At 38.4% G+C, this 21291-nt stretch overlaps 1 protein-coding gene across 5 annotated transcripts in view; it reads right to left on the reverse strand.

Annotated features, from left to right (window-relative positions):
- sbf2 (SET binding factor 2) overlaps positions 1-21291 on the reverse strand; it is a 98009-nt gene that overhangs the window by 50578 nt on the left and 26140 nt on the right. For all 5 annotated transcript variants that reach the window (XM_007554103.2, XM_007554102.2, XM_016672471.1 and 2 more), the window contains exons 3-8: positions 11437-11574; positions 8101-8235; positions 7622-7732; positions 5915-6020; positions 2818-2950; positions 187-295 (exon numbers count right to left, since the gene is read on the reverse strand). In XM_007554103.2, the coding sequence (XP_007554165.1) occupies positions 187-295; positions 2818-2950; positions 5915-6020; positions 7622-7732; positions 8101-8235; positions 11437-11574 (732 nt within the window). The remainder of the gene's footprint in view (positions 1-186; positions 296-2817; positions 2951-5914; positions 6021-7621; positions 7733-8100; positions 8236-11436; positions 11575-21291) is intronic.

Raw genomic sequence — 21291 nt, forward strand, 5'->3', positions numbered from 1 at the left:
CAGTGTTTATATATATATATAAACACTGAGCAGATGATTTGACTGAAGCAATAAGATAATACAGGCATATCTATCAAGGATGCTGCTTAAAGTCAGACGATAAAAAAAACAAAAACAACCTTTTTCTAAACTGTGAAAGTAAATACTTTAACAAAATGCTTAAAATCCCTTAAAATGAGAACTCACCAAATCCTGGACTTCATTCTGAAACATGGAGTGGACTCCGATGATGAAAGGCGTGGGCGAGCTCAACACCTCCAGCAACCGTGAAGGTAGAATAGGGATGTACGGGTAGCTGAACATGTAGAGAAAAGACACCAACAATTAGTACATGTCAAAATGCAGTTCTACTGATAGAAAACAATTCGTGGCAATGTTGAAATGAAATGTTGCATAATCAAGATGGAAAAAGTAAGACATCACCTGAGGCTCCATCCAACACATTTCTCAATCTTGGTAATTAAATATTGTACAAACTTTTGGAAAATGTTTAATTAACGTCATTTACTAGAAACCTGTCCTGTGTGACATGGAGTAAAAAACAGAAAGTATTTAAACAGACATGATGCACATCTCCTCATGTCTAAACACATTTCTTATAATCCCACAACGCCAAAATTACTCAACACTTGTATTGTGCAGCACAGCTGTTTTACACCTTAAACTAAAGGCATGTTTTGAAATATGAAATGTTGAGTCATAGTACATTTACAGTTAGGCTGAAAACATTTACCTGTAAACAAAACCATCCAGGAATTTATCAAACTTAAAATTGATACTTTCTAAAACTGGATGGGCAAATAATTTAATAAATCTTCAGTTGAATCTGGATGTTAAAAGGTTCAGTACATGAACTGTAGGTTTATGGATCAAGAATCTTGCAAGATCCAACAAAACGCCTGAAGGATGTTTGAAATTATTAGGCAGCAAACAGTCCCTCCTAGCAACAGCCCTAGTCTTACAACAAAACTACATGTTTACTTCCCATTTTGTGCTCCTCCTTTGTTTCTTATATGTAAAGATATATAATTTCTAGTGTTAGGCCGACATCTTTAATGGCTTTCATACCACAACCTTTAACAAACTGAAGTGTGTTGCAATTTATTTAAACATAAGACCGTGGGATGGAACACTTCATGCAAAAAACCCCAATAACTTTTCACTTCTCCTGTGTTATTTCCTGAATGTGAGCTCAATGCCTAGATGTGCAAATAAAACAACAAAAATAACAACTTTGCAGCTGCATTGCTTGAGCAACTTAATCGTCTATGTTCAATCCTACCACAGACAGTTTTCAAGCACCTAGCCGACAAGCGCTGATCATGCAAACAGCAACAATCCAGTATGTTGGTTCATCTAGAGTGAGCAGGAAGGTTGCTTGTTTTGAGAGCAAATAAGAGAGTAAATTAGGTTAAAAAAAAAAAGTCCTGACAGCTTTAAATAATCTCTTAGTTAAAAATCAGTCCACTAAACTTAAACCTCAGACTGCCACACGGTGTACCTAACGCCCAACTGACTCATTCTTTTACAAAGCATCTCCTAGAGACTGTTATTTTTAAAAACAATAAATAGTGGATAATTTATTATTATTGTATTAAATTTCAGGGGTTTTATACAAAACATAAAAGTAAAAAAAAAAAAGAAAAAAAAAGAGTGGAAATAGGGATTTTGTGAACTGGTGCAAGTCAAATAAAAAATAAAAAGTAAAGTCTAGTATGGTTTTAACATCCTCAGGCTCAGCGGTATAAATAGTAAAGCCTTGCTGAGGCATCTGAGCTGGCATGCATGCTGTTAGCCAGCCATGACGACGAGAAATTTGGATTGAGGGTCTTGCCAAAGGACACTCGTTCAGAGGAGAGGCCAGGATGGAGCTGTGATTGTCAGCTCTGAGAACTAAAGTCCAGCTATCTATGTGAATACATCTAAAAACATAACCTCAGACTGCTACAACTGGTTTCACGTACACTGGCTTTGGTGGGCATACCCGTTTTGCTACATTATTTACAAAACAAGCCCTTTAAAATCTTTGGTTCATCAGAATTGTTTTCCCCCTCGGGGACTAAATGTCGACTTACTTTCAGGTGTAACAGAATCCACTGGTTTAAAATAATAATATTATGACCATCAACAAAATCTTGCAACATCCAATAAGCACCGGTAGGCTTGTTGCAGTATGTTGCCGCCACTCAGGCAGAAAAACGGGTATTATTTTGGCGCATCACTCAACATTTATGAACATTGATGTCAAGAGTCAAATTGACTCACTTGGGCTAACTATAATCTAGTCAATCTGAAGGTGTCAAAAGGGAACTGATATAATCCAGCCATGTCCTAAATGAACAAGGATAAAATAAATAAATAAAAAAAAAAACATAATAGCTGGCACGACAGAAAGAAAGACTGTCAGAAAATGGTGGATATTTTGAATAGATTTTAGTCACAGGGCTTTGGTTGATCAATGCTTGCCGTTCACTCTTTATCAAACTGTTTTACATACTTATCAACTCATCAATTAAAAAATATTAAGTCACGTATTCAAATCATGACTACGGTTATTTTGAAGAAATGTTATTTTGGCAAATCTGGTACAGGAAGACTGATGCATGCGTACATCGAGCAGTAAAACAGGATAGAGGAAGTTCTGTTCGGCTTTCTAGAAAAAGGGAAACAAATTCACAGACGGTGCACTTATGCAACAAAGTTTCTGGAAAGGAATGGGGAGCAAGGTTAATTATCAGTAAGATCATAAGACACGTGAGTCATAGTGGAAAGTCATGTGATTATTTGTCTGGGCAGAAAGTTTACGTGCACATTCACCTGTATCTTAGAGGAAACATGAGCGCTTCCAGGGCTCTGCATGCTTCTCCCAGCCTCTGGTAGCTGCTGGAGTGGAACAAAACCTTGTGTTCTGTCAGAACCGCACAAAACAAGCTCAGAACATTTTGGATTCCTGAAAAAAAAACAAAAAAAAACAAAAAAACAGAAGAACAAAAAATCCTGATGAGGTATTTGTTAGAATCTGACTTGTAACCAACTCCTGACTTCCATCATTCTTCAAACACTTCTCATTATGTGTGGAAAACTCTTTTAAACCTTAAAAAAAAAACAAAAAAAAAACAGATTACAACACCCACAACTCATATGGTGGTTACGTAAATGTCCATCACGGCTTCAAGACATGCTTCTATGATTTTAAATAAACACCATGCTGTTGGATCGGTTCGTGAAAGCCAAATCCACCACAGAAGAATCCTCGAAGAAACAATTGGGAACATCTAAAGCTGATTCACCGTGATGATGGCAGAAACTGACATGTGATGTTTGAATCAACTTACAACAATGCAATTAAAGGGTTCATGACTGTTATTTTTATGGCAGAGAGTAAAAGCCTCAAAGTTGTTGGTGGGGCCTTTATTTCAGCAGAGAGCAAGTCACTTCATGTTTCACTGCAAGTCTGTTGAAAACTAAACTAGCAGAAAACAAGTTTGCAGCAGAACTTGTTTTCTGCTGCAGATATACATAAAAGTGATAATATTGAGCTAGAATATTAATAAAATGAAATGTACTGCTACAGAATGTTCCATCTAATATGCATTTAACTATTGACTTGCTTTCTTAAAAGCCATAGCAGAATTCAGTTTAAAATAAGAGATTTAAGATGCTTAACCCCAGAAACTGCAGAAATAATAGTTGGAATTGCTGTAATTTCCCCCTCGACTGTTTTAATTTATTCAAAAAGACACAAAAGCTAAAATTATTCAAAGCTCAACGGAACAGTTTTCTGCAAAAAAAACAAAAACAAAAAAAACAACAAAAGGAAATGACATACCCTGATATTTTATAAATAATATTTCAAATACCAGAGTGACAATCGGGATGAATTCTAAGTTTATAGTTCCTGTTATTGTTTCCTATCAAGGAACTGACAGACCAATTCATCACACATTGGAGTGATAAGAAGAGAGGAACCCGGCAGACATATCCGCACCGCTGGGGGCGCTGGGTCTGAGCGCAGCGCCTCAGTGATAAACAGGAAACACGAGTCCCAACAGATTCTTTCCAACAAATCGGCTCGTTTAACTAGACGCAGTGGAACCGAATTATGCAATTTCAACGGGGTCTTCTTCCACCTTCATCTATCATTAACACATTCGGCAGACTGGAGGAGCCGAAGTTCGGGTTTGGGAATCAAGGTGAATCCAGGTGTGCACTTATCTCATGGAAGCAGCGACGCATTTCCGAGCCGTAAATAAAGAAGTGACAGGCAGAGCCCCCGCAGAAAGAAGCAAAACAAAGGCAACAAACAACAAACAGCGGGGCTGTTGATGGCCCGTTTTGTCTCGACCCCCGGGGGGGGGGGGGGGGGGGGGGGCTTCCTGGGCAATGTGACATGTTTGACACACATTCCTCTCTGGTGACTCTGTGACCTATGCACACACAGAGCGATATGCCGACCTGCATGTGTACAAAGCCGTCCTAATATGGACATAAAAATGACCTAATCAGCGGGGATGAAACAGTCCTTGTTTCTGTTTGTGTATAAGTTATCAATTTATCTTTTCTCACTTGTCGGAGTATAGATAAATGTGTAATAAAAGGAGCCCCATAAAGACAGTACAGAAGCCCTGCTGCTTTGCTGCCTGCATAGGGAATATGATTTTTCTGTATGATTATGTAAAAATAAACTTATCAAAAAACATTGACCAAAAATAACAATAACAACAGAAATTGGGGGACAGCTGATTAGTCCCTTTCAAGCTCCAAAATACAAAAAACCGAATCAAAAGTAAAGTTGAAGCACATTTAAACTCCCAATGCTCTTTAACTGCACTGCATTATCCTTTATAACCCCGAGAGTTAGCTCAACAAAATAAAACCAGAGTAGCTTTTCCCACACATGTTCAATGGCTGGTAAATTGAGCAAACAAAAGTGACTGCGTAGCTCACTTTGCTGATTAATGGAAGCAGGTTTATGAGGACCGACTGGCCCGTGGCAGGATTTAATGTCAACATTGTTATTCGTTTCCAGGTTGGCTGAAAATGCATAACCTCAGCATAACCCCAATCAAAACTATTGTGCAAGTATCCCCCATATGCATGTTCTTCATTCTGTCCAAACAAAAAAAAAAAAGTATGGTGTTAATGCACAAAGGAAATAGAGGCTGTTCTGGGTCAAACCACATTCCACTGACCAAATGGGGCCAACTTTCCATTACAGAATAAATTTCAGGTGAATTATATTTAATTTCACCCCGAGCTAACAAATGCATGCTGCAAAAGTGAAATAAGCGTGGTTCTTCACGAATGACCTCAAATACAAATTAATGTTTGATAGCTCATAATATGATTCATGCCAAACCATGACAGGGAAGAGTGGAGTGACAGATATTCCCTCTTAAAGCAGCTAAACTAACACCAGATATGAGTCACCGCGGATAAGGCGTGTAATGCGTTTAACAAAGCACGTATCGCCAGCGCAAATCCTTTAACTCCGCACAATCAAACGTGTTGCAAATCATATGCGATGTAAAACGTGAAGATTGCTTCAAATCTGGATCATGTGTTCATTTCAATTCATGCAAAATAGGCCATGACTGAAGGGACAAAAGAGAAAACCTGAAAACATTTCTTCTGCAACATAAACTTTTCATGGCTCACGGCGAGTCTCGACTGTGCAAAAGTGCAAATCATGTGACTAAAAGTAAAGTCAAGCTTTTACAAAGGAATAAATGCTTATTTTACATGCAGTAAGCTGTGTTATATTGATTTTTAAAACAACATTTACAAGAACAGGTTATTTAATTTTATAATTTCTGCATAGTATATTTATTGGACATTTAGCTACAAGGATACCAAAAGGCCACAATCTGTCACAAAGTGTCCTAAATTATAGGATTTCAGAGCCTGGACCCACCTAGCTGCTGGAAGAGCAGGGCGACACTCTTGAATGTGACAGGTAACGTGTCGTTCAGAGGTGTTTGGATGAGCTGCCGGTCTCCTGCTCCCAGGCTGAACAGTTTCTGCAATACGAAGAGGAAAAACGTGCCAGAAGGATGTTATGGTAAGTTTCCGCAAGCTTCACGCCCCGTGTCAAACTGCAACACAGCCGACAATCAATAAGTCAGATTTATGGTCAGGTGAACTGTTGTGTTTTTTTAACCCAAGAAAACACAACTTTGGTAGTTGTTTTGTCATCCCTGAACAAATCAGCTACAGTGACGGCACAAGAACTTGTATCACAGGTTCTTGTGAACTTTATGATAGAAGTTCACAAGAAGCTAACAGATCCAGTCATATTAACAGAGTTTCGGAAAAGACCTCAGGAATGTTTTAAACAATTCTTCATAATGTCACTGCAACTTTCAAGTCCGTTTGTTGATGTAACCCAACTATCACTGCTGCAACATCTCCACTCTGTGTGTGAGTGTGGTCTGTGTAGCCAAGTATTTGTGTATTGTGATGAAACTCATGTAGTCATTTGAATACATTTTCAAAGACCAGAAGGGTTTAAAGGCTGGGTTTGAATGTAAATTTGGATGCTTGGTAAGGTTTTTTGGTTTAACAAAATGCATTGGTAACAAATGCCACTGATACCAGATTTAGATTTATTTGAAGCTGCTAAACGCACAACAAAATGTGCTGTTTTTTCTCCATGCCGCTGTGTGAACAGACAAAAACTCCAACCAGCAGACTAAACACCATATTGGCAAAAAGTGAGCTCTTAACATTTAATATATCAGTCAACAATTATTGCATTCCAAATAGTCCTCTTGACAATTTTTTGTTGTGCACACCGGGATTGTGATAAGGATATATTGTGAGGCCCTAATGTCCAACCTTCAGGTGTCTTATTTTTTAAGAGCAAACCTAATAGAGGATTATTTTTTTTGTTTCTTTAAGGTTGGCACTTCATATGTTATTTCTTTGGCATGCGATAAGTGCCAAATTTATGTGTTATAAGTCATAAAACAAATTTAAGCTCCTAAAGATGTTTGAAAAAAAAAAAGTACAGCTGAAAAAAAAATCCCTAATAAAAAAATTATACATTAATAAAAAAAACAGTAGTGAGGAGCAGACCTGGTTTTCATACATAGCGATCGTGTTTGGGTGTCTTGCCAACAGTCTGCACATTTTCTTTCAAAACATGTCAGTTATTAATGACTGTTACCCCACTAATGATTACCAACATGTACTTTTGAACAATATAATGTACACTCTCCACTGTCTCATACTTATCTATTGCTTTTCAAACTATTAATCAAGTCTGCTTTCAACTTCTAAACTACGGAAACCTCCCAACGAGGAAAGATTTAACAGATCTTGATTTTGAAAGAGCAATTCTTAAAAAAATAAAAATAAAAAAATGCTTCTCAGTCTTCTCCCTAGTAGCCAGAGGGGACTCGCTCTGCTCAAAATAGTAGGAAAAAATCCTACGGTCTGACAACAATTTCAGACTTTGTCTGAACATGATGTTCACTGCTGGCGTCGCGGCAACAATCTAATCACGCTGTAGACCTCACCTCCATGCAGTGACTGTCAGGGACCATTTCTATAAAGTCTAGTGGTCTGGAATCCACTCAAGTAGCAGAGCTGCGTTGTATCTTAAAGAAAGAAGACACACCTGAGATCCACCTGCAACAGGAACCTGGAATATAAATAGGTTGGCCACCAGGCCCTCCAAAGGGAAGTTCAGGCTGTCGATATACACAGTGTAGATGAGCCCCAAGCATCCCTGTGGGGAAAACATGCAGAGTTTCATGCATACAGTAAAATAAGAGGAAAATTGATTGCAGTAACATTTAGGTCAATACTGGACAGATAGCATGTCTGTCAATATTGGACAAGGTAGCATGTCTGACTTTCTGTGTAATTAAAATTTGCAGTGAAATAAGATAAGAGGCTCATAAGACACTACGGCTAATTTGCTCCAGTGACGTAAATGCTTACACTTAAACCAACTTGACCTGTGCTGCAGACTGTATGAGGGATATCTCAGGATAACAAGATAAAACAATAATTTGACAAAAAATTCCAGGAATTTCTTCTGAACAAGCAGAAAAATATTTTTAATCGAGATTTAATCAAACAGTGCCTTATTACCCGGAATATTTCAGGATAATCCAGTCTGGACACGAGAATGAGACTTTTTGGTGCAAACACTTGAGCCGGCTGGATCAGGCCATCCTCCTCTGCCTCCTCATCTTCATCTCCGTCAGCCTCGATGCTTTTTGCTCCCTGAAGCATTTAAGAAAAATAAAACATTTTCAGGCCCTCAGAATAGAGTCATAGAGCTGGAACCTGACAGGAGAGCATGCCAGCACCAGAACAATATGCAGAACAATATTAAAAACAAGAACTGACAAATATGTTATGTATGTCAGAATGTGTTTGGTTTACGTCTGTAATTGACAGGTTTAATCTGGATCTAGTTGACTCTTGTTACCCAACAAGTGGCCTAACTGAATCATGGATAAATTAAATCCTAAATTAAACCCTGCGAGCATCTGAAGTATTTCTCCAGACTGCGAAAAGATATTAAAAGTCTGCAATTATCTTGGGAGGATTTAACATACGTGAGTCAGACATCAGTCACATTTCTCTGTCAATCCTAAAATTTGGTTTAATTATTAATCAAAACACATTCCTGCACCGGCTGCGTGAACGTTCTCCGAGATGCACGTGAGCAGATAAGGACGTCAGCTCAGACAGAAAAGGTTGTCAAAACACCCTCAACTTTCCGGAGGATCTTCAGGGCTTTAAGACGAATATTGGAATGCGTCTCTGTTTGCATGCATGCGAGGGGGCAAAATGTATCTAATCTAATAATTAACACCAGAAAGGCAAAACAGAAAGAAACAAAAGGTAAGGTGTGGTGCTAAATTCAAAAGTTCATTTTTCCAAGTACAGTATTTATTATCCTTGTGTCTTCATCATATTTCATTTTCAGATGCATTTGCATTTCGGTTATTGTCTTCTTGGGTATCATCAAAACTGAACGCTGTAATAAAGGCAAAAGTGTGTTTCGAAAACAAAATTGATCTTTTCTTGCTTTCTGTTACAATTTAATAAAAGTCAACCCTACCAACTGTTGTAGCATACAGAATTACTTCCAGTAACAAAAACACACATATATATATATATATTTTTTTTTTTTTTTACAATGAGACAATACGTTGAACACATTCTTAGAAAAGAGGAAGTCTTCTCAACCACGCTTCTTGGTGTAAAGCTGACAGACAAAAGCTAAAAAAAAGGACTGAGGTTTTAACTCTGATTTTGCAGTCTGAGTTTGCACTGACTCATTTGGTGAACACTTCTGCTTTTGTTACTGAAAGTGAAAAAATTAAGGATTTTTTTTTCTTTTATGGTAAATCCAGTCCCTTTTTTCCGTTGCTTGGATAAAATATTGCTGACATGCTCTCTGATTCATAAGTGGCAGAATTCACCTGTGTCTGGGGGCTCTTGAAGCGATGGCAAACAGCAATCCCTAAGCGGCCATTGTTCTAGTTTCTTGTGCCACACTTTTTCCTTCCCCACAACTTTCCATTGGTATGCTTGAATACAGCACTCTGACTCTTTAGCAGTGTCCTTTTCTGGCTCACAACATTGGTGGACGGTCTCGATTGAGCTCTGCTAGACAAGTGAGTCAGCAGTCCTCTCCGCAGTTGTGTAGAATATTAAACAACATTTCTCTTTAATATGCACCTGTGTATTTAATGTATATATTTAATATTCACTGTTCCGAAAAATTAGATTTGAGGTTTTCATTAACTATAAACTTTAGCTATACAAATTAAAAGATAAACACTGGAAATATATAATTTTCTGTGTGATGAATCTATATAGGATGAGATTCATTTTTGAACTAAATGATTGAAATAAATTAACTCTCCAATGATACTGCCCCCCATACGTTATGCACAGATCACCAGATCTATTATGCCTTGTAAATAGACTATTTAAAAACTGCAACAACATCCCATAGGCTGTCGCGCTAAAGCTTGATTTGTCTTGAAAAAACAAGTATGAAATGTGATTTCAAAATTTAAATTTGTTGCTAATGGCAAGTAAAGACAACATATAAATGAATGTCATTGCAATCTGGGACTGCATGTTGTATTGTCACTTCATTATCAGTGCGCCAACATCAGTATTATAAAAAACTATTAAAAATTGAGTACCTTATAACTAAAATGTTCCAGGTGACATGAGATCAGGCTTTGCATGCCAATCATAATTGTATGACCTGCCTAATATTGGGCAGTACTAGCATAATTTGCTGCTTTCATCTGTATCAGCTAAGCTTCACAAAGTAGTGATGAGCAATGGGAGCTCAGTCTGTGGGAGTTCAATCTGTAGATTGACCCCTTTGTAAAGTCTCCTGAGAAAGCCAAACAACTGGTCTCATTTTGGTCATTTTCTTCCCCTAAAGCGCCACATTAAAGCAAACACTTTAAGCTCTGATGCTTTTGATTAGATCAGAAAATGCGCTTGGTGAAAGAAAAAAGAAAGTTAAGTAAGGGCTATTCTTTTGATTACCACAAGCTGAGGTAAAATAATGTGGAAATGCTGAAGGACTCATTTCAAAGATTCCACAAAAATTACTCCTCCGAAGTGGATGCCTTTTTTCAAGCACGACTGCCTTTCAAATTTAACGTGAAAAAAAGTTTCCCTGATCTAACTGGAATGTGATTGACGACTGCTGTCCACATGTGAAAGGATGTGAAGTCACCGTGGGCAGGGGGACAGGCGCCGTCTAAGGCCTCCTACAAAGGGCCAACACAGTGAAACAATTACCTCGGTATTCTCTGGGCTTTCGGTAGAAACACAGATTAACAAGTTCATTCCTGAGTATAAAATGTTCTCCTCCAAACATATGTGTTGTAATCAATAATTAATGAGAGCTCTGAACATTTATGCTGTGACCTCTAATCTGCAGTCAAACCCAATGTTGTGTGCACGTGTGAATAAGCAAACAGTGCTGGAAGGAGCACTGGTCCATCTTCTTTCTTTACAAGTGAAACTGTCAGCCAAGTCGAGATTTATTAGACAGGATCTAAACAGGCTTTTGTTTTCATATAATGCCTGAAATCTTGGAAGACATCACACACACACACACACAACATGGCTTTTTAAATGTCAGAAAAACTCCAAAAAATGTTCCAAAAAAACAAAATAAATAAGACTGAAATTGCTAACAGAGTGCATTAGCTTTAAGGGTTTCTGACAGACATGCAAGCAAACCAAAGGACGATGGTGGCCTCGTGCTCAGCACTACTCCAGAAATATGAAATCATGTTAGTAGCTCATGAGAGATTTAAATCGCATTATTTCCCCTCTGCACTCACTTCTTCTGCTCTTTTATTAATAAAATAAAAACCCTCTTAACATCGATGCATTTTCGGGCTGAGTGGGAGTCAGGGTAGTAGGTCTCACCTGTAGATTTACTTCAGCCTCATAGAAGGTGAGGCAAGAGCAGTAGTGTCGGTCCGAATCGATGTCCGTCAGCACAACGGTGAAGAAGGTGGGTGCTTTCCTTTCTCTCGACAGCCTCCATCCTCCGGGCTGGCAGAACTGGAAACATGTTCAGGAAGGAGATCATTTTTCCAACTATAATGGATTATTTACAATACTCAGATATAGCCCCCTCCACAATCATTTCATATGTGGGGAAATATAATTAAAAATGATAAACGCAGTAGTACACTGTAATTCATTTATTTATTAAGTAAATCCTTAGATTTCTCAAAATTATGGCTTCTATTACACAGTGTTCTCTTCAGCTCACCCCACAGTGTTTTCTACACGATTTAGGTCTTGGGACTAAGATGACCAGGAAGGAAGGTTGATTCTATGTCTGTTGGACCATTTTTGTGAATATTTTTGGGGGCTATATTGTTTGTGGTAATTATTCCTCTGAAAGAAGCATTGATGACCCACTTGTTACATTTCTTTCAGAGGTCACCAGATTTTTACATAAAATGTCTGGGTTTTTCAAATACTTAATAATACTGTGCACCCGGACAAGGTTGCCTGGCCAGCTGACTTCTCCATCAGACCAACCTTTAGTGTTTAATCTCATCTGACCAAATCCCATGTTTAGCAGAAGCTTCAGCAGCATCTACAAATTCCCATGTCTACATTTGAGCTGATAGGACAGTGGACTTTTTCCTGTCGTGCCTCCCAAATATCCACCTAATGGTTGTCATGGAGATTTGGCATGACCCTTTTGGCTGCAGTTTTCTGACAGTAAGTATGGAGATTTTTTTTGTTTTACCTCCATTACTATCCTGACTCACTGCGTGGTGGCAAGATAAACATGGCCCCTAGTGGCGAGAGATGAAATTGATAAATTGGCCTCTCTGCCTTGTCATACTTTAATCCAGAAAGAAACTCGCTCATCCCATGACCATGAAAATGCTCACCAGGGAAATCTTTAAAGAATAAGTAATATTCTTTAAAGATTCCCGGGCATCAGCGTGGCACTTCATAACGTCATGGTTAAACCTAACAGCACTACGGAAAGCACAGACAGGACATCCTGTTCCAGTGCAGCAATTACGTCTACTGAGCACGCCATGTAGCAGGAAGTAGCATGATTAGGATTTATTTTCCCTGAAAATTAGCAGCGAAGCCACATGTTACAAAGCATTTGAATTGAGATGGACAGAAAAGGACCTTATTTACTTAACTTACTTATAATGGTGTGATAAAAGTAAGACCCTCACATAACACTATTACGCCTGGAGCATGAATGATTTTAGTATTATTTGAACGGAAAACAAGTTGGAAAAGTTTAACCTTTACCAGTGAAAAAGTAAAATTTATTCATTATATTACATACTGGGTTAAAGATTGAACCTCAGGGAGGTTGACATACAACCAAGTAAAGCAGGCCTGACTAATGATTTCCCAACAATACATTTTTTTCCCCTGAAATCTCACTGAAATAATGCACTATTTATATTTTCAAGCACATTGTTTACCGAGAATTTAAGGATTGCACAAATTCTGTAAGGCATGCCAGACCTCAGAGAATTTTAGAAATCATTTGGGCAAAGAAAATCAGAAACAGTGTTACCATAATGAAACATAATAAAAAGGATTATGGTCTCAAAGCGGCAGAATGAGTAATTTCCAAAGTTGACACACAGCATCTGCAGCTTGATAAAGAACATATTTTTTGTGGTACAGTGTTTAGGTAGACATGCACAGTTATAGATTGTTGCCTCTGCTGCAATACCTTTTGAATAGCTAAACTTTGAAAGTGGGAGTGGAACAATGGATGGGGGCAGAACACCAAAGGTAGGCAGGTCAGAGAGTTGAATGTGTTTGTGTCTGGTTTTTCTCTGTTTGTGCTGGAGGCTCAATTGGCTCTAAAAATGTTGTTTAGACTGCTTCTTTGGTCTAACGAAGGGGAGGTGGAGATATGACAGGCGGAAAGAAAGGGTGGGCAAGAGTGAAACAGATGGAATATTGGATAAATGGATGTGCAAGCCAGTGTGGCCAAAAAACAAGAGCAGAGGAGATGGAGTCAGAGCGGAGAAGAAGAACAGGAAAAGGGAGATTACGAGCGGAAGCAAGGAAAGAAGGAGAGCGGGAGGGATTTGGCTTGTTCAAGCTGCGGGTTTGGACCAGGATGCCACCATCTTCCAGCAGATACAATAGACCTCAGGAAATCTGTTAAAAACTGCATTGTGGCGATGTGTGTGCGTGTGTGTGATCCTGCGACCAGACAGGATCCAAGTGAGGAAAACTCTGAGCTTGTCCTAAAGTATTCCAGCTATGCCATTCATTGTTGTGATGAAGGAGATAAACACATTTGGAACTGAATAGCCCAGAAGATCACTGCAGATGTAATATCCTGTTTCTGTGTGCGTATATCCACGTGTGGACAAATCGACCTAAAGTCTATTACACGTGTGGAAAGTATGCTAAGGTATCATCCCTTTACCGTTTGGAGTCAATGTTGAAAATACATGACATACTGTGAAGTGACTGGAATTACACCACAATTGGGCTGAATCAGATTTCCAATTTATTTGGAAAGCACTGACCCACTGATAGCGTAACACTCAGGAGGAGCATGGCTTATGTCTCGGGCGGACAGCAGGGAAACGGAGAGTGGAGGGGGGTTGTCCCATCAGACCATCGTTTTCCGAAACCACATCAAAAAAAAACAAAAAAAGAGTATGCCAGGTCAGCGCAGCCCCGCCAGACCGCACCGTGAGGTCTAAATGACCCCATCTCTTAAGACCATGAGAGGGTTAAAAACTAGCATTAAACGCAAGCAAAATATTTCCCAACTTTTGACATATTTGAAGAATCTGACATCTTAAAAAGCTTTCTCTCGCCACAAATCTTTACCTATTGTTCATGTTATCTCACTTGTTTCCTCTGAGCAGTATGGCATGGATATGTGAGCTTCAGTATGCTATCTTATGGTCCGGTGTATTCAGGAGAACATTTCTACCACAGTTGTGCTCTCAGTCGTTAGGTCTCTCTCTCTAAATATGATGCTCTAGTATGTTTTGTGACATTTTACTGTCCCCCAATCAGTGGACTATATTGTATCACAATAACAGCCCCACTCACAGAAGCAGGAATGGTCTGTATGGGTCAGGTGTATGGGCCGCTTTTACAATGGAAACAGACAAAATAATGTACTGAACCATACCGACCAACGCCATACTGCTCAGTGAAAATGATGCATTAGCTTTATTAAAATAAGAACTTTTTAATTTCTCAATTTAATGAAAGTGGGGACACTTCATATGAGTGGCACATACAATCAAAAACGCTCATTATGTTTCCAATGCTGCAAAATCTGTATATAAATTATTAATGAATTGAATATGTATATATATATAGCATCTTTCCAGTCATACTGACCACTCAAAGCACTTTACAGTACAGACGTATTCATCTATTCGCACTAACACATTTATACACTGCTAAGCAGATTCAGGCAACTGGGGTTTAGGTGACTTGCTCAGCTGCACATCAAAATACGACAGAAGGAAGCTGGAACGTTACCTACAACTTTCCAATAGCAAGACGATTACGACTGAGCTACAGTCGCTCCACCTAATACACATAAATGCTGGCATTTACAAGAACCTGAACTTCGGTCATGTTATTTTAAGAATAAATGCTCACCAGTGGGTAAACACACAAGAACATATGTTGCAACCCCCCAAAAAACATCTGGATTAAGAAATTTTATTTTTCTTTTATACTTTATTCACACAATACATTAATAAGAATGTGAGCAAAACTGGGAAATTTTACAAGCGGAAACTAATCAAAGATTTTCGAGAGACTGGAGCACCGTAAAAACACTTGTACGAGCCTTGTCCTTTACGTGACAGAGTTAGAGACAACACGGACACTACACAGAGCCAGTGGAACAACTATAGATAAATGTCGTACATTTATCTATAGCACTGCAAAACCATCCACTGCAGTGCAGTGAATGCAAAGGTCAATGCATAGGAAAGCTGACCTTTAAACTTTGCATGCCCACACGTAGAAACCCCCCACATGGTGAAAGATAAAGGGCATCTCTTGTTCCCAAATTAGACCCTAATCAAATGACATAGGAACTCTGGGACACGCTTGCTGATGTCAAAGCAGACCAAACCGCTACCCTCCAGCTAAACTCTCTGCATCATGTGCTGCAACTCAACTTGAAAGATTTGCAACCACACAATTCAGCAAGCAACAAGCACTCCATATGGAGATAGACCTACTAAACATAACAATGAGCAGCAATAACAGACAAGGCAACAGGGAGCTGTTGCCTGAACAGGATAAGATGACATTCTTATGCTATGACTGGACATTAAAGCCTGCTCAAGCTGGTGCAGGCTGGCGGTTACTGGAGCAGCAGCCACAGCTAAAGATGACTCAGGACAAAAGGCAGAGAGGGAACGACTTCTCACATCTTTGGCATCGCCTTCTTTGCACTTTGTTACGACACATAACGGCAATCTGTCTACAAACCAACATCGTGTTACTGTGGAAATACAAACAAACTTTGGAGGATCGGAAACCCTCTCAAGGGTTCCTGTTACTACAAATTAGCTCAAATCCATAAATCCTTCAAGCAAGATTGTCAGCTTAGTTACAAATTGGAGGGAGAGAATCAACAAAAGTCATCATATGTTTTGTGCACTTCAAAAAATAGATGGCATCATTAGGAACGAACATTATGTGGAAATATTGAAGCAACATCTAAAGACATTAGAAATTAAAGCCAACCTCAATCATATAGAGAATGTCTGGGCATATCTGAACAGGTGAGTGTGTTCAAGGCAACCTAAAAACCTGACCCAGTTACACTGGTTCTGTCGGGAGGAATGGGACAAAATTCCAGCAAACTATTATGAGAAGCTCATGAAAGGAACCCCAAAATATTTGGCCAAAGTCAATGTGTACAGTTCAATTGCAATTTCTCTTTAGGAAACATTATATCATAAGAACAGCTAATTTCCCAGTCTTCCTGCTGTGAGTGGCCAATAATTATTTGTATCAGAAGCACAGGGGATATCAGGCTGTGTGTGAAAGAGCAGAGAAATACCACTGTGAAATACCATTAAAACAATGGTAATAATAAGTTTAAATTTTTTTTAGTGATTAGCAGAGCTCCAATACTGAAATCCCAATGTCCTCTCTAGTTTATTGGTCATGTAAACTCCTACCATAACTCTGAAATTTGCCAACACTACTAAACTCATAATGCTCCATAGGAGACAGAATATAAAAGTTCAGACCTATAAAAAAACAGCAAGTTATTGACAGAAATTGCTCTATTGCAGCCTGAATGAGCTGACATGACTTGACATGTTGTAGAAAGTACATTATCTGTCCTTCATATCTCTTTCCTATAGCACCTAATAATGAAAATGGCTAACTTGAGTCTTTTTCAGTTTGTAGCAGTCTTCGCACAAACAATGCTGTTGTCAGCACTTACATGTAAAAACATTTGAATTACACAACGCCGGTCCAGATGACTTACCACCAGTAATTTTACTAGCAGTTCTGAAGTCATTATGTTTTATTGCATAGAATATTACCAATTCTTTCTGCTTTGCTCTTTATCACATTACACCTAAAGTCAAACAAGCTGATATTTGTTTCTTAATAAGCCCGGCTGTTGGCCCAGGTAGTCAGCCCGCAGTCTGCTGCTTTACAGACATGCCACTCGTCACTCACCAACATTTAAAACACCATTAATCTGATAATGGCAATGAGTGGCATCTCTTTGGTTTTCTCTCTCTGGCTTTACAAACATCTGACTTTGTCTAGGAAAAAGCAACAGCAGCAAGAAACAGGTAAAGGAGGGGGAAGCGTGCAGCTGCAGAAAATCCTGATCACTCTGGACCTTTCCCTTGTCTCCCAGTAACATTGACTTTAAAGCGGAATGGTTTGACAGAAAGTTGTGCTTGAAAGTGTTACTTTTTTACAACTATAGTATATGTTGATACCTGCAAATGGCCAATCCATAAAGTACAGAAAAACACTTAAACATTACAAACATGGAAGCACAACATGCAATCACAAATCAAGGAGCAATTTTTTTTTTTTTTTTTTTTACAAAAAAGCAATAACAAAGGGTGACAAAGTTTGAGAATAACACTGTGACAAAGTCTAATATTTAGATTGACTCTCAGGACAATGTCTTGAGGAAAACGTAGCAGATGCAACAACATGTCTTTCCATGATCATCCTCCCTCTACCTCGTTCTTTCCTCATTCATATTGAAAAGGCTCATGGCAGGAAGACAACACAATGATGGAAAGTGCAATGCAAAGTGTCGGGTGCGAGAGGGACAGAGAGGGGGTGAAAAGGTCAATGGCGTGCTGCCTGGCCGGAGCTCCGGCTTTATCAGCTCTGCAGGATGAGCAGCGAACAAAACAAGAAGAGATTTCTACTTGAGCTGGGTGGCTTGGTGCACAAGCAAGCACACGCTTGTTTCCCTCAAACTTGGCTTCTTCGGTCAAGGTCAGCACAATGATAACAAGAAACCAAACTGTCAACAACATGACCATAATAACACTGCTATTCAAGTACTATTCAGTGGCTGCAGAGGTTTCATCCGTTGAGCCACAGCTTTGGATTTATTACATAAAGCTCTGGGGTTCTGGTTCCAAACCTCTGCTTCATGACTGTCACCAAAACTTTTGAGGATTTTTGTAGCTATGTTATGCAACACTCAGCACATATGGTTCATTTTATGGTTATTTTTAGATGACTGCAATCAAGGACAATCAATATAAAACAAAAAAACAAAAGAAAAAAAACGTAATCTAGTCCAGAACTATAAAGCTACATTTTCAGTGCCATAAGTACCATGTTTAGGAAATACAACACCAGAAAAAGAACCAACTACATAAGAGGCTAATTTCTTAGTCATACAGTCCACTAATAAACTCATCTGGAAAAGTTTGCTTTAACTCCCATTAACCCTGCTGCTCACAAACATACCTTAAAACAGAGTTAGCGCACTTCAGGGCAAATACTTTATCCAAAAAAAAAAAAAACATAAATTAAAAACATGCAGCAACTTTACCACATGAAACTTCTAGACAAAGGAAAATAAAATGAATCCTTCAGGGGATTCGGCATTCCTCTGCTGAAATAAATCACAGTTAAACCGATCCATTCTATCTAAAAACCATCCAGGGGTCCCAACCCTTAAACGCAGCAAAGTATTTCAGCATTTATTTTTTTTAAAGTAGGTTAGCACAACAACACGTCATCCAAATCTTAATGAGTTGAATAATAGTTTAGGGCAAAAAAAAAACAAAAAAACTTTGGTGAAATATAAACAAGAGCGGAAAATTCCCTTTAGTAATCCAAGAAAAGTCCAGGAATTTTTTCCAAATTGATTATTTATGGATATGAAGGGAAGGATTGATATCAAGACCAGTTGAATGTATTAAATTTATTACTGTATAATAAAATCTACTAATGCTAGGATGACTTCCAAAACCAATGCAACAGAACAGATGTAAGCTCACCCATTCAGATAAAAAGGTGTAACGTGGTGATCCGTGGAATCAGAGACCTTTTTTATTACAACATTAATCATCATCAGACTCTGTCAACATCATATAGATCCTGCTCTGGGTGCTGCTCCTTATTGTGCCTCTGGCATTTTTACCTTTTTGTAGCTGAAGTGGAAGCATGGTTAGTATGAGCCATCCTCCATGGGTTGTTTCTGAGCAAACATGCATCAATTTGTACTCATCATAAGGACATTTCATACCTGCTTTGATAAGTTTCTAATAATCTGCTCAAATATACCGTTCGAAGATAGTGCTCTTGTGAATAGCTATCATAGTGAACTAGATGCTTTCCGAGTCTCATTCGTATAAAGTTGCAGGTAGAATATAAAGTTTTGTATTTTACTGCTACAAAACCTTTAGCCAAGCCCCTTACTTTAGACTTAGTACATATCAAACAGCATGTAAAAATGTAAATATATCATTAAAACATTTAAAAGGTAATGACCAATATTTAAAGTTTTTGCTAATTTTATTCTTAGTCCTGACCACATCGTTCTTTGTGGCAGTTTTTTTCCCCACAACCAGAGCACAACACAAGGGGCTTGTATTTCAAACAACAACAATTGATTAACCTAAAGTCTAATAGAAGGTTCTAGTTAGTTCAAGTTAGTTCAGTTGATTGAGTAAATAGTAGTTAGAGTAATATTTATGGTCAATTATATTACACTGACATTGACAAACTTAATGGAGAATTTTGGAGACCGATTAATATAACATAACATGAAAAGCAAGGTTGGCAACCAGCAAAATATAATGAGTGATTATTGTCAATTAGAGCAGCACAATTTATTTAATTGAACTGAACATTGCAATATCAGTGTTTTCAATATCGCAAATAATGGCACATTTCAACTCCACGGTATTCAAACTCTTTAAACCCATAATATACTGGGCTAATTGGATGTTCTCAATGGACCTAGAATCTAATATTGGACCTTGATACGCACCACCCAGAAAATGGTGATTAAAAAGAAGAGAGAGGGACATAAAAACAAGGTTACTTTTAACCAATAATTCTATTGCAATATTCAACAATAGTACCTCCACTTTAACACAATTGTGAAAGTGCTAAGCACAAACAAACATCATCAAACCACAATAACTTTTTCCTTTTTTCACATTTCTGACAACTGTGCTGAAAGATGCTAACATTTCTGTGGTACATAGTTTCAACTTGAATCTAAACACAAACATTTTAAAGAGAAGAATGTGTTCCTGGTCTTTTTTTTTTCCATCAAAGAGGAGAAACATCTTACTTGCACAGAGTTTGTTTCTGTTGGATTTCATTCACTAACATTAAATGCGACACTTCCCACAAAACCTCTACAGGATCACATCTGGCTTTCACACCTCAACAACCTACAGATGTGCACTTGACCTTTAAGAACCTTGGACTTACTGAAGATAACATAACAAGTAAATAAAGCACCATAAAAAAAAATACAGCAAGAAGAAGAACCTCAATGCTTTATTCTGCCTTAAAACTCAGCATGGCCTCAGGGCAACATCTGTGGCCAGCTGGGGGTGTTTATTAATGTTTCTTCCAGACAGGATCAACACGGGTTATGTTTAGGGTTTTGTTTTCTTTCAAGACGACAGTGTTTTTGACATTCAGATTAATTCTCTGATTTCACATAACTAATAAATAAACAAACATTTTTTTTTCTCTCTCTCTCCCCCCGCCCCTCCAAATAGTTGCTGTTGTTTTGTTTTGTCTACAAAGAGCAAACACAAAACATCAAACCACATTTCCGAGCACACGGACTGATGCATGAAAGAGCCGGGTAAACAGCTTTATCCTGAGCTTGTATATCAGTACAATGGCTGTCATGTGTCAGGCTGCTGAGTCCTTCAGAGTGCGGTAAGATAATGGCTGCAGAACAGGTGCTTCCTCCACCACCTTCTGGGCACTCTGGCCAAGTTACAAAGCTCACTACAACTCTTGGTCTCACTTCTGCCTTCGATAAACTCAGTCTGAACCGCTACAGGGTTTGGTCCTTTTCTGGAAACCCGATAATGTAGTACGAGAAGTAAATGTGAATCTGAAAAGAACACAGATGAGCTTTCACGAGTCTTATGCACAATATATTTACAGGAAAAAATGTTGTATTGTGCCACATTTTACATTTTGTTTTCATTTACGCAATATCCCACATAATAATTCTAATTCCAATTTATAGTGTCTATTTTTTTAAAAGACCATATATATATATATATA

Source organism: Poecilia formosa, unplaced genomic scaffold (assembly GCF_000485575.1).
Source record: "Poecilia formosa unplaced genomic scaffold, Poecilia_formosa-5.1.2 Scaffold61, whole genome shotgun sequence".
NCBI classification, from domain to species: domain Eukaryota; kingdom Metazoa; phylum Chordata; class Actinopteri; order Cyprinodontiformes; family Poeciliidae; genus Poecilia; species Poecilia formosa.